Below are 13412 nucleotides of genomic sequence, written 5' to 3'. Positions count from 1 at the left end.
GTGAGTCGGAGGGATTGTATTTTCATTATGATCGATGTTAGCTAGCGTGAGTCGGAGGGATTGTATTTTCATTATGATAGATGTTAGCTAGTGTGAGTCGGAGGAATTGTATTTTCATTATGATAGATGTTAGCTAGCGTGAGTTGGGGGAATTGTATTTTCATTATGATCGATGTTAGCTAGCGTGAGTCGGAGGGATTGTATTTTCATTATGATCGATGTTAGCTAGCGTGAGTCGGAGGGATTGTATTTTCATTATGATCGATGTTAGCTAGCGTGAGAAGGAGGAATTGTATTTTCATTATGATCGATGTTAGCTAGCGTGAGTTATTTCACGCTCTTAACTCATTTAGAAAGGGCTTCTGTTACATTTCACACATAGTTGATATTTGTTTCTACAGGAAGTTGCATTATGATCTGATTAAATGGAATCATTGCTTCGTAGGATCTCACGGAAAACTCCTATTTAATTTTAGACAGATGTTTTGAAACCAGAATCAAGTTGAACCGTTCGCTGTAACTAAGATTAAGGTGGGTTTGAACCGAGATGACACTGAATCGACAGAGTGTAGTCTGTAAGGCAAATCAAGCACAGCTGTGTCTGAAAAATATATCCACCACAACTTGAAGCGTTTGGCGTTTCAGCATTTCTTTTGACCTTAGTATTCAGATGAAGGAAGCAGACTTAACCATGTCAGATGGAGAGGAAATGCACATTTTCTTTGGTTCTTGATTGCTGTTTCCCTCGGGTTAAAATCTTGACAGAAATTCCTCAAATGAAAGTTGTTTTGTTTGCCATTTCTTTTGAGGTAATAATCTTGTTTTCATCCCAGGGGCCCGTCTGTAGAGTTTATTCTGTTTTCCATTGCTCTTTCAGGTCCAGATGCAGAGCAGCAGAAAGCGGAGCCACATCACACCATCGTGTTTGATGATGGAGACTGCATAGCCGTAGAAAACAAGGTAGGCTGTCTGAACTTCTTACAGACTCTTAACACAGTTTTCAGGAATTGTAAATTCACTACAACTCAAACTCCTTTCTCCAGACATCAGAGGTTTGCCATTTTGTCTTGATTGCGGGACAGCCGATCAATGAACCGGTGGTCCAACATGGTAAGACCTTCATTTCTTCACATCACTGAACTCCAGTCAGTTACCACAGTATTGGATCGTTTATGTGTAACGTGACACACTACACTTTCCTTTTTCTCTCCAGGTCCGTTTGTGATGAACACGGAAGAGGAGATCAACCAGGCAGTCAGAGACTACAGGACAGGGACCAATGGGTTCGAGAGGGCTACGGCTTGGAGGTCTAAGATCAGGGATTCCTTCTAAGAATCGGCAGACATCTTCTAATCATGTTATAGGTCATGTGACCCAAGTGTATTTTAATAATGAACCAGCTTGATGTGTTTGTCTCTTTTTAAATCATTAAGTTCTCATTTTATACTGATTTGTTTTCTTCTCAAATAGATGTTTTGTTACTGTGCCTCCAAGCCATTAAACTGAAATGTAAATGATGAAAAAAGCACTTTTAATTGAACCTCAACAAAACTATCCTGCCGTGATGTCTCCAGAAGCTATCTAATGGAACCACTGATTCGTTCCAGTCATTATGTCCTTGGACAGACCTCAGAGGAGATGCAAGTATCCATTACGGGAAGGAGGGAAACCAACCACGTCTCACATTTCAAGGCCATTTGCATCTGGCAGAATGACGTCTCATACTGTGAAACAGCGGGTCTCCTCTCCCTCTCTATCACATCTCCTGTTTCTCCCTCCTCCCTCCCTCTCTATCACATCTCCTGTTTCTCCCTCCCTCTCTATCACATCTCCTGTTTCTCACTCCTCCCTCCCTCTCTATCACATCTCCTGTTTCTCCCTCCCTCTCTATCACATCTCCTGTTTCTCACTCCTCCTCCCTCCCTCCCTCTCTATCACATCTCCTGTTTCTCCCTCCCTCTCTATCACATCTCCTGTTTCTCACTCCTCCTCCCTCCCTCCCTCTCTATCACATCTCCTGTTTCTCCCTCCCTCCCTCTCTCACATCTCCTGTTTCTCCCCCCTCCCTCTCTATCACATCTCCTGTTTCTCCCCCCTCCCTCTCTATCACATCTCCTGTTTCTCCCTCCTCCTCCCTCCCTCTCTATCACATCTCCTGTTTCTCCCTCCTCCTCCCTCCCTCTCTATCACATCTCCTGTTTCTCACTCCTCCCTCTCTATCACATCTCCTGTTTCTCCCTCCTCCTCCCTCCCTCTCTATCACATCTCCTGTTTCTCCCTCCTCCCTCCCTCCCTCTCTATCACATCTCCTGTTTCTCCCTCCTCCCTCTCTATCACATCTCCTGTTTCTCCCTCCCTCTCTATCACATCTCCTGTTTCTCCCTCCTCCTCCCTCCCTCTCTATCACATCTCCTGTTTCTCCCTCCTCCTCCCTCCCTCTCCATCACATCTCCTGTTTCTCCCTCCCTCTCTATCACATCTCCTGTTTCTCCCTCCTCCTCCCTCCCTCCCTCTCTATCACATCTCCTGTTTCTCCCTCCTCCTCCCTCCCTCCCTCTCTATCACATCTCCTGTTTCTCCCTCCTCCTCCCTCCCTCCCTCTCTATCACATCTCCTGTTTCTCCCTCCCTCTCTATCACATCTCCTGTTTCTCCCTCCTCCTCCCTCCCTCTATCACATCTCCTGTTTCTCCCTCCTCCTCCCTCCCTCTATCACATCTCCTGTTTCTCCCTCCTCCTCCCTCCCTCTCTATCACATCTCCTGTTTCTCCCTCCCTCTCTATCACATCTCCTGTTTCTCCCTCCTCCTCCCTCCCTCTCTATCACATCTCCTGTTTCTCCCTCCTCCTCCCTCCCTCTCTATCACATCTCCTGTTTCTCCCTCCCCCTCTATCACATCTCCTCTCCCTCCATCCCTCCCTCCGCAGACAATCAAACCCCTGGGCACACACTGGTTGAATCAATGTTTCCTCGTAATTAGACGTTGAAATGAGGTCTGTGCCCAGTGGGAAGTGAGTTTTGGCTGGGATGGGATAGGGGTGGGGTGGAGGGTGGGAGCGTCCCTCCCTGGCCCATGTATCCATGCTGCGTAGCTGAGGTCTGGATCACATTTAAAACACATGTTCATGCTGCTCCAGATAAGCTGAACTCTGTGGAAATACAGTGGCTTTGGATTTAACAGCCAAGGCAGGGGCAGACAGAACAGACTTACAGACAGACAGATCAAGGCAACATCAGACAGGGGCAGACAGAACAGACTTACAGACAGACAGAGCAAGGCAACATCAGACAGGGGCAGACAGAACAGACTTACAGACAGACAGAGCAAGGCAACATCAGACAGACAGAGCAAGGCAACATCAGACAGAACAGACTTACAGACAGACAGAGCAAGGCAACATCAGACAGGGACAGACAGACAGAGCAAGGCAACATCAGACAGACAAACAGAACCAGGGAGACAAGGCAGGGGCAGACAGAACAGACAGACAGACAGACAGAGCAAGGCAACATCAGACAGACAAACAGAACCAGGCAGCAAAGGTTGGGACAGAGAGACAGACAGACAGCCCTCTCAACCCTGAAGGACGGGAACTAAGTGCGGGGCCATGCTCACTCGATGTGACAAGCAGGCCCTTTAACGCAGAGGCTGAGACACAGTAGATAATGAGATCTGAAGAGGTCTGGACTAACTGGGGAGAAGAGAAGAGAGGGGATAGTCAAGACAGGCGAAAGAAAGAGAGACAGTCTTAAGAGTCCTTGCTTGTAGTTGGACCAATAGAGAGACAGTCTTAAGAGTCCTTGAGGCAGTCTCAAGTGACTGTGAAACTTTAAGTGTCCTTTCTGTGTGTAGTTGGGGGGGGGGGGAGAGGTAGAGGTGTTTTAAATCCTCTTTAGCTGTTCCATTTGCTCTGGGGTGTCTGTGGCCAGACGGAGAGGGAGAGAGGTGTCTGTGACCCGGGGGGAGAGAGGGAGAGGTGTCTGTGACCAGGGAGAGAGGGAGAGGTGTCTGTGACCCAGGGGGAGAGAGGGAGAGGTGTCCGTAACCACAGGGACTGTGACAGGAGCTTGTGTGTGGTCTGAGGAGTCAGCGCCGGTCTGAGAGGGGCTGGTCTGTAGAGAGGAGACTCCTTCCTCTGGCTCTGCTCTCTATTATAGAGGATTACCCAATAAAGAAACATCTCTCTGTTACAGGGGATTACCCTGAGAGAAACATCTCTCTGTTATACAACTTCTGTCCAGAGACTGAAAATTGACTGTACAGAGACAGAAGGAGAACTTTGAACACAAAAGAGACTGAGATACAGCATCGAACCAGAGGATGCAGAGGATGCTTGCTGCCGGTGTTGGAATGATGCTGGTGTTGGTGAGGTTGAACTTGGGAATGCCAAACAAGGTTCAAGATGATCCCAGCTCTCTCAGGGTAAGTGTCCAGTGTCTATGCACTTCATTTCTGTATGGCTTCAATGTCCAGACCAGGCACTGTTTCATCTGCAACTCATGTTCTGCTCAGGCTCTTATTCTGTGGATTAAATGCACGAGTCATCGTCATCAAGAAGCTATTTATTAATAACCGGTATGTCATCAAATGGGGACACATGTCTCCCACTGGAGGCACCAGGTTTGTGTCCATCTTTGTGTTCTTATGAACTGAATCAACTCTCCTTACAACTCACCATGTGAGCTAATAAAACTAGCGCTGACCAGTTGGCAGGGGGCGTAGAGACACACACACACACCACCTGTGAGCTGTCCATGAAGATCAGCGCTGACATGGTCTAATGAGCAGTATGTGTGTGTGTGTGTGTGTGTGTGTGTGTGTGTGTGTGTGTGTGTGTGTGTGTGTGTGTGTGTGTGTGTGTGTGTGCCTCTTATGTAAACAGTGCAAATGTATTGGAAGTGCAAATGCATGCAAGATCTCACTGACCTGGAAAGGGGAGCGTTTGAACTTCCTAAATTATCAATCACTTCTCTCTCTTTCTCTTCTTCGCTCTCTCCTCTCTCTTGTTCGCTGTCTGTCCCCCCCCCCCCCCTCACTCAATCTCCCGATATCTCTCCCCTTGGGGACCTGTTTTCCCCCCTGGGTCTAAATTGCAGAATAGGGAAAAGAAAACTCCTTGTCTGTCTGGTTTACGAGGAAGCAGCCAGCTACACCCTGACGTCACAATCCTCACATAGAGGAAGCAGCCAGCTACACCCTGACGTCACAATCCTCACATAGAGGAAGCAGCCAGCTACACCCTAACGTCACAATCCTCACATAGAGGAAGCATCCAGCTACACCCTAACGTCACAATCCTCACATAGAGGAAGCATCCAGCTACACCCTAACGACACAATCCTCACATAGAGGAAGCATCCAGCTACACCCTAAACAACACAATCCTCACATAGAGGAAGCATCCAGCTACACCCTAAACAACACAATCCTCACATAGAGGAAGCATCCAGCTACACCCTAAACAACACAATCCTCACATAGAGGAAGCATCCAGCTACACCCTAAACAACACAATCCTCACATAGAGGAAGCAGCCAGCTACACCCTAAACAACACAATCCTCACATAGAGGAAGCAGCCAGCTACACCCTAAACAACACAATCCTCACATAGAGGAAGCATCCAGCTACACCCTAAACAACACAATCCTCACATAGAGGAAGCAGCCAGCTACACCCTAACGACACAATCCTCACATAGAGGAAGCATCCAGCTACACCCTAAACAACACAATCCTCACATAGAGGAAGCATCCAGCTACACCCTAAACAACACAATCCTCACATAGAGGAAGCATCCAGCTACACCCTAAACAACACAATCCTCACATAGAGGAAGCATCCAGCTACACCCTAAACAACACAATCCTCACATAGAGGAAGCAGCCAGCTACACCCTAAACAACACAATCCTCACATAGAGGAAGCAGCCAGCTACACCCTAAAACAACACAATCCTCACATAGAGGAAGCATCCAGCTACACCCTAAACAACACAATCCTCACATATTGAACAGATCAGTGGCGGCTCATGTCGTTACAACGACTGGAAGAAATGAAAGCAAACTGTTTCTGTTTGACATGTTTCGTATTGCATGACAGTCCTTTTCCTCAGCCTCGCCTCTGACCCGGCCCCTCTCCTCTCCGTTGTTTATTCAACTCTCCATCTGTTCTGTGGGTTTCCTTTCCCGTCTCATAAATGAATGGAAGTCCCTTATTGCCTCGTTATTTGTCTTTCTCAACAAATCCGACCGCACCCTTTTTATATTGTAAATGTTTACAAGGTTATTATGATTTTGAACTTTTACAATTGGCAACAATAGACTATTTAAATTGCAACATTTTGTTGTTAAATTGACATTACACCAACACAGTCATAATGTAATGTCTTAGTTTTTTGGGGGTAATAGTGTGCAGAAAGAGTGAATGTAGAGTAAATATGATTTGAACACTATAAGTGGAGGCAGGGAAGACGCCACAGCTCCATAGGACTGGTCAGCTGTAATACCAGACCGGTCTCCTCCAATGTGTTTGGAGTTGTACACATGACTGTTCCCTTTCTCCATGTTGGCCTGTAGGGCACTGAGAGAGATCACACAACACACCTTTATCAATTATTGTGCTCGGATTTTCTGACCTGCTTGTTATCTGCAGTAGTACTGTATATTAGTTAGTGATCTACCTGCTTGTTATCTGCACTAGTACTGTATATTAGTTAGTGATCTACCTGCTTGTTATCTGCAGTAGTACTGTATATTAGTTAGTGATCTACCTGCTTGTTATCTGCAGTAGTACTGTATATTAGTTAGTGATCTACCTGCTTGTTATCTGCAGTAGTACTGTATATTAGTTAGTGATCTACCTGCTTGTTATCTGCACTAGTACTGTATATTAGTTAGTGATCTACCTGCTTGTTATCTGCAGTAGTACTGTATATTAGTTAGTGATCTACCTGCTTGTTATCTGCAGTAGTACTGTATATTAGTTAGTGATCTACCTGCTTGTTATCTGCAGTAGTACTGTATATTAGTTAGTGATCTACCTGCTTGTTATCTGCAGTAGTACTGTATATTAGTTAGTGATCTACCTGCTTGTTATCTGCAGTAGTACTGTATATTAGTTAGTGATCTACCTGCTTGTTATCTGCAGTAGTACTGTATATTTGCTAGTTTGTGGCCTACCTGCTTGTTATCTGCACTAGCATGTGCAGCAGCAGTTGTAAGCTTGTCTCTGTGGGAAGGCTAGGTCTCCTAATATTCTGTGTCTCTCCTCCATCCTCTGCTCCATGGGAAGGAGGAGGCTTGTCTTCTCATAGCTCCTAGAGCTCCTCAACAGGTGGACCCTGGGAACTCCTGCCCCTCACTACCCCTTAATGTCACCCCAGCCAACTCCACATTCGCAGCTGTTATGTTGTCTATGGGCTGATGCCAGGGGATCTACTGTGCATTTGGGGTACAATGGGCATCCTCTCATCCCAGCTATGAAGAGTCATGGGAATGAGAAGAAGTAATGATTACACACGTAGTACTATAATAATGTAGTACTATAATACTACAATACTGTAGTACTATAAAACTGTAGTACTATTGTACTTTAGTACTATTGTACTGTAGTACTATAATACTGCAGTTCTACAATACTACAATATTGTAGTACTATAATACTACAATACTGTAGTACTATAATACTGTAGTGCTATAATACTGTAATGCTATACTACATTACCGTAGTACTATAAAATTACAATACTGTAGTACTATAATACCACAATACTGCAGAACTATAATACTACAATACTGTAGTACTATAATACTACAATACTGTAGTACTATAATACTACAATAATATAGTACTATACTACTGTAGTGCTATAATACTATAATGCTGTAGTACTACAATACTGTGGTACTATAATACTGTAGTACTATAATACTACAATACCATAGTACTATAATACTGTACTACTATAATACTACACTACCTTAGTACTATAGTTCTATAATACTGGAGTACTATAATACCGTAGTGCTATAATACTGTAGTACTATACTATGTAGTGCTATAATACTATAATACACAGAAGCACTGATTGTTTTTGTATCTGTTGTGATCTAAATGATGATAGTCTTAAATCCCAGGACAGCTGTTAATGGTCTGTGGGACCTGGCGTTGGGCAATAATAGCACAGTCAGAGGTGGATGTGAGTGTGAGGAATCAGACTGACTTGCATGTATCATCAGCTCAGTCCAGTCCTTGTAAACCGGCCTCAATGGCATCTAAAGTTAATCCTGACGTGGATGTAAGAGTGCTGCCCTCTTGTGGTGAGACTGTTGACTCTCACAAACCAACTAACAATATTTTACCAGCGTGTTGGAGCTTATTTTCTATCCTGTCTTTAAAACAACATATATCATTAAATGTTTTGTGTCCTCCTCCTCTGCTCCCTGCAGGTGATCAACCAGGAGAAGTGGGAGAGGGATGTGCGTTCGGCCTCCAGTCTGGACGAGCTGCTCATGCTGACAGATTTCCCTGACTGGAAGCTGTGGAAGTGTGGTCTAAAACTCAAACACCTGGAGACGTCTCCCTCATCCTCTTCCTCTCAGCAGCCCAACCACCGTTCCTCCTCCTCGTCCTCCTCCTCCACTGGATCTGGGTCACACCGCTCCACGCGCTACGCTGTAGCATCCTACAGCCTGGAGATACTCAAAGGTATGTGGGTTCGAAACCTGGGTCTCCTCAAAACTGTGTTGGCTCTCTAAGCTAAAGCTTTGGTATTGTTTGTTGAGCTATGCTGCTGGCTCATACAGCCTCGGGATACTCAAAGGTATGTGGGTTCGATATCTGCGTCTACTGTGCACTGCAAGAATGTGTTAGACCTCTGAGCTAAAGGCTGGGCATTATTCAATGTTCTCCCTGGAGATAAAGTATGAGACAGACGGGTTTGAACCCTGGGTCTTCTCGAGACTGTGTTGACCCTCCAAGCAAAAGCCAAGACATTAATTCCAGGTTGCTAATGCATGTTTTGTGGTTAGAATGTGAGTGTACCCAGACGGTAGCCAAAGCAAGTCTCTATGGTTGCTATTAGTTTTGTTCTGTGTGTAACTGTTGATGTTGTGTGTATGTGATCATTAGCCATAGATGATGAGTGGCAGAAGACCCAGTGCACGCCCAGAGAGACGTGTGTAGACGTGGCAAAGGAACTGGGCACCACGACTTCCATGTTCTTCAAGCCCCCCTGCGTGTCCGTCTTCAGGTGCAACGGATGCTGCAACAAAGAGGGTGTATCGTGCAGAAACACAAGTACTGCCTATGTTAATAAAACAGTGAGCATTTCCTCTTTAAATATCTGTTAGTAGGTGTATTACAAATCAAACGCATTATTAATATTATCCTTAATAAATGGCAATCATTTCTGGCAGGGGTCGGCAACGGACAACAGGCAGCCCGCGGTCCCAAAGTTTTTAGTAAATAAATATAGATATTTTTTAAATATGGCTATAGTTCCTGACCATCCGCTCCAACAAACACCACCCCGCGGCTATAGTTCCGGCCCCCTGACCATCCGCTCCACCCCGCGGCTATTGTTGGGGACCCCTGACCATCCGCTCTAACAAACATCAGCTATAGTTCCGGCCCCCTGACCATCCGCTCCACCCCGCGGCTATAGTTCCGGCCCCCTGACCATCCGCTCCACCCCGCGGCTATAGTTCCGGCCCCCTGACCATCCGCTCCAACAAGCATCAGCTATAGTTCCGGCCCCCTGACCATCCGCTCCAACAAGCATCAGCTATAGTTCCGGCCCCCTGACCATCCGCTCCAACAAGCATCAGCTATAGTTCCGGCCCCCTGACCATCCGCTCCAACAAGCATCAGCTATAGTTCCGGCCCCCTGACCATCCGCTCCACCCCGCGGCTATAGTTGGGGACCCCTGACCATCCGCTCCAACAAGCATCAGCTATAGTTCCGGCCCCCTGACCATCCGCTCCAACAAGCATCAGCTATAGTTCCGGCCCCCTGACCATCCGCTCTAACAAGCATCAGCTATAGTTCCGGCCCCCTGACCATCCGCTCCACCCCGCGGCTATAGTTCCGGCCCCCTGACCATCCGCTCCAACAAGCATCAGCTATAGTTCCGGCCCCCTGACCATCCGCTCCAACAAGCATCAGCTATAGTTCCGGCCCCCTGACCATCCGCTCCAACAAGCATCAGCTATAGTTCCGGCCCCCTGACCATCCGCTCCAACAAGCATCAGCTATAGTTCCGGCCCCCTGACCATCCGCTCTAACAAGCATCAGCTATAGTTCCGGCCCCCTGACCATCCGCTCCACCCCGCGGCTATAGTTCCGGCCCCCTGACCATCCGCTCCAACAAGCATCAGCTATAGTTCCGGCCCCCTGACCATCCGCTCCAACAAGCATCAGCTATAGTTCCGGCCCCCTGACCATCCGCTCCAACAAGCATCAGCTATAGTTCCGGCCCCCTGACCATCCGCTCCAACAAGCATCAGCTATAGTTCTGGCCCCCTGACCATCCGCTCCAACAAGCATCAGCTATAGTTCCGGCCCCCTGACCATCCGCTCCAACAAGCATCAGCTATAGTTCCGGCCCCCTGACCATCCGCTCCAACAAGCATCAGCTATAGTTCCGGCCCCCTGACCATCCGCTCCAACAAGCATCAGCTATAGTTCCGGCCCCCTGATTTATGTTTTAAGACAATTGTGATTATGATAAGTGCTCCTAAATGACAAGGATTTTGGAGAACGTGAATATATACAGAACGTACAGACTACGTAATGTACACTATGCACATCATTGGGCCATCAATGAGTCAAATAAAATACATCTCTCTCTACAAAGTGGATCTCTTGACTCCAGAACCGGACTAATATGTTCTGACACGTTCCGTCCTGCAGCTGCTGACTGTGATACCGTTCAAATACGGACCTGAGCCGGTGTTGATACAGGTAGCCAATCACACAGAGTGTAAGTGTATGGAACCACCCCTGATCCGACGGCAAGCCCATATACGCTCTCACAGGAGGAACGGGTGAGTCCAGATGTACAGATACACACACACACCCTCGCTAGTCGTACCCTTAGCACTAACCAGGCTGTGTGTTTGGTTGCAGGTGCTCTCCGATGCGTCAGCTCTCTAAATCAGAGGACTCCAGGCGTCTGTGTGCCAGTGGGTTGATCTGGGACTGCATGGCCGACCGTTGTGTGTCCTACCCCTCCACTGAACAACCTGGTTAGTCTACCACTGTGTCCTACCCCTCCACTGAACAACCAGGTTAGTCTACCACTGTGTCCTACCCCTCCACTAAACAACCAGGTTAGTCTACCACTGTGTCCTACCCCTCCACTAAACAACCAGGTTAGTCTACCACTGGTAGATATATCAACTATCCAGCCCAGTAGATGCACTAGATTTAGCTGGTATGCAGCACTGGGATTGGGCAGTGTTTGCACTTTGGGGACCATTCCATTGTAATGCGCTGGGGATGCTAAATCAGGGTGTTATTCAGGATATTACATAGCCTCTGTAGGAAGTGGTTATTTTGATGTTTTGTTCTCGCTCCATTTTCCCTGGTCTAGTCCCTGTAGTAATATTAAGTCATTCCTATGTTTTTCTCTCTGTTTGTTCCAGACTTCTCTCCCAATATGAGAACGGTGGACTGTGACATAGATGTTGACAGGTGTGACTGTGTCCCAGACCGCACTACACTGTCCCCACAGCCCACCCTAACCCAGGACCCAGACCATCCTACCCTGCATGTCACCTGAACCATACTGCCTGTGCTAACAACAAACAGCACTTCGACCATGCCTCTTGCAGGTAGAGTGCAACTTGAGACACACCCCTTTCAACTAGTTAGTTTGATCGTTTTGATATTAGTTCATTGATAAATCAGCTGATGTTCAACGTCTGAATGAATCAGTCCCTGATGTACATCAGAAATGTTTGGGTCCTCAGAGACCGTGGTTGAACAGCCATACTACATACAACATGTAATAACACCTTTTCATTCTTTTGATCCGCAGATGCCAGTGATACTAAGAAGAATATAACCTTTGACATCTGCTTGGCTTTGAAGTTTGGAAGCAGTGAAAAAGTTCATAATTTAATTTATATCGCTATTTATATATCTAACTTCAAATAAAATAGTTTATCTTTCTAACCTACATACATGACGTTTTACATGCTTCATTTACATATGTAAATGATTAGTATTTATATGCACTGAACATGTATTTTACGCTAAAGAACAATATTTTTGTAATAATTGCTTCCAACATTTTGTAAATATAATCGAAGTTTGTCCTTTTGGTGTCTATCCTTCATATTTATAATTAAAGTTTTAACCGTTTTGTTCAAAGTTCTCTCACCTTGTTAAGTATTAGGTCGCTACCAGACCTGTTAACGGTGGGTCGCGACGTGTTAGAGCGAATGTATCATTATTTAATGAATTACTGGAATTGATTTGGCCAAGTACAAATGGTCTGTGTTCATTGCGTTCTCTGCTAAGCAGCTGTGTCAGTTCGGCAGCTGCGCGACTGAGAGGGAGAAGCCTGTGTGCTTCGCGGTTTACCGGATCTTTTTTTTCTCGGCAGTTTTAATTGAAGATCACTCCGCGACCAACACGATGCAGCGCTGTAGTTCAGCAGCAGATGATGCGCCGTCAGCCAATGACTTGGTATTCTCACTCGCCAGCTGTCATCAAATGTAGTCAAACTAGCCATAAATTCTGACAGCTCAATCGTCATTAAACTCAAATACAGCGATACGTTTCTTTCTCTCAATGTATTTTGTCCAGGGAAGTGCTTAGTAATGAGACTCTCACATTAAAATAACACATTCTGACCAAACATCCACAGCATGATGGTAAACCCAGGGAGTTCTTTCAGAGCAGGGCTGAAATGCTTCAGGAAACATCGCTTTGACAGTGGAAAAGTAAGTTAACTAGCTTGTTGTCATTTTATAACAGGTAAGCAGAAATAAGGGAGTACAATCTCTCAAAGTAGCAACTTAGATGTGAGTTTCCCTTTCAAACAATTACATTGTACACAGCTATTGACGTTAGTTAGATTGCTAATATTAGCCAAAGCAAGCAAGCTAGCTAGCTACTGTGCTACCCTTTTAAGTTACAGTACTGTATATTTTTAATATAAAATGATCGGGCCTACTGCACAACTTAATGTAGAAATGATTTTTGAAAACAAGTCGAGGTTGGAACTGTTGCTGTTAAAATACAAGTTATCATTTTTATTCTGAACTGGAATAAAATGATTGCTTTTTTAGGCAAACCCACACACAGTTCTGGGTTGCTCATCTACAGCAGGAAGCAGTCTCCTGCCTGACTGAGAAAGCAGTAGATGTTCTGGTCCAGTTTGGCACCACATGCTGATGTGA

At 45.9% G+C, this 13412-nt stretch overlaps 2 protein-coding genes across 5 annotated transcripts in view; both read left to right on the top strand.

The window, feature by feature from the left end:
- LOC116359792 (pirin-like) overlaps nt 1-1525 on the top strand; it is a 30613-nt gene extending 29088 nt beyond the window's left edge. For all 3 annotated transcript variants that reach the window (XM_031813404.1, XM_031813405.1, XM_031813406.1), the window contains 3 exons: nt 878-960; nt 1044-1110; nt 1214-1525. In XM_031813404.1, coding sequence (XP_031669264.1) covers nt 878-960; nt 1044-1110; nt 1214-1332 — 269 coding nt within the window. In that variant the 3' untranslated portion in view covers nt 1333-1525. The remainder of the gene's footprint in view (nt 1-877; nt 961-1043; nt 1111-1213) is intronic.
- A 1946-nt stretch (nt 1526-3471) lies between these two features.
- LOC109886292 (vascular endothelial growth factor D) lies at nt 3472-12326 on the top strand. Of its 2 annotated transcripts, XM_020478008.2 has the most exons (7): nt 3472-4422; nt 8450-8708; nt 9132-9322; nt 10915-11048; nt 11131-11249; nt 11649-11837; nt 12044-12326. In XM_020478008.2, the coding sequence occupies exons 1-6, from the start codon at nt 4321-4323 to the stop codon at nt 11783-11785; spliced, it is 942 nt and encodes a 313-aa protein (XP_020333597.1). In that variant the 5' UTR covers nt 3472-4320; the 3' UTR covers nt 11786-11837; nt 12044-12326. The 2 variants fall into 2 exon arrangements, with proteins under 2 accessions (XP_020333597.1, XP_020333598.1); XM_020478009.2 differs by lacking the exon at nt 12044-12326 and having other exon boundaries at nt 11131-11291; nt 11649-11763.
- Nucleotides 12327-13412: the final 1086 nt, after the last annotated feature.

The sequence above is a fragment of the Oncorhynchus kisutch genome, unplaced genomic scaffold (genome assembly GCF_002021735.2).
Source record: "Oncorhynchus kisutch isolate 150728-3 unplaced genomic scaffold, Okis_V2 Okis05a-Okis16b_hom, whole genome shotgun sequence".
In the NCBI taxonomy this organism is placed as follows: domain Eukaryota; kingdom Metazoa; phylum Chordata; class Actinopteri; order Salmoniformes; family Salmonidae; genus Oncorhynchus; species Oncorhynchus kisutch.
Note: the sequence above shows the minus strand (reverse complement) of the source record. Positions and strands in the feature narration are given on the sequence as shown.

What these genes read in the sequence shown, in the direction of transcription:
- LOC109886292 (XM_020478008.2), top strand. Translation starts at nt 4,321, where the DNA reads ATGCAGAGGATGCTTGCTGCCGGTGTTGGAATGATGCTGGTGTTGGTG. An exon ending in CAGCCTGGAGATACTCAAAG is followed by an intron (nt 8,709 to 9,131) that starts GTATGTGGGTTC and finishes TGTGATCATTAG; the next exon opens with CCATAGATGATGAGTGGCAG. An exon ending in CCCCTCCACTGAACAACCTG is followed by an intron (nt 11,250 to 11,648) that starts GTTAGTCTACCA and finishes TGTTTGTTCCAG; the next exon opens with ACTTCTCTCCCAATATGAGA.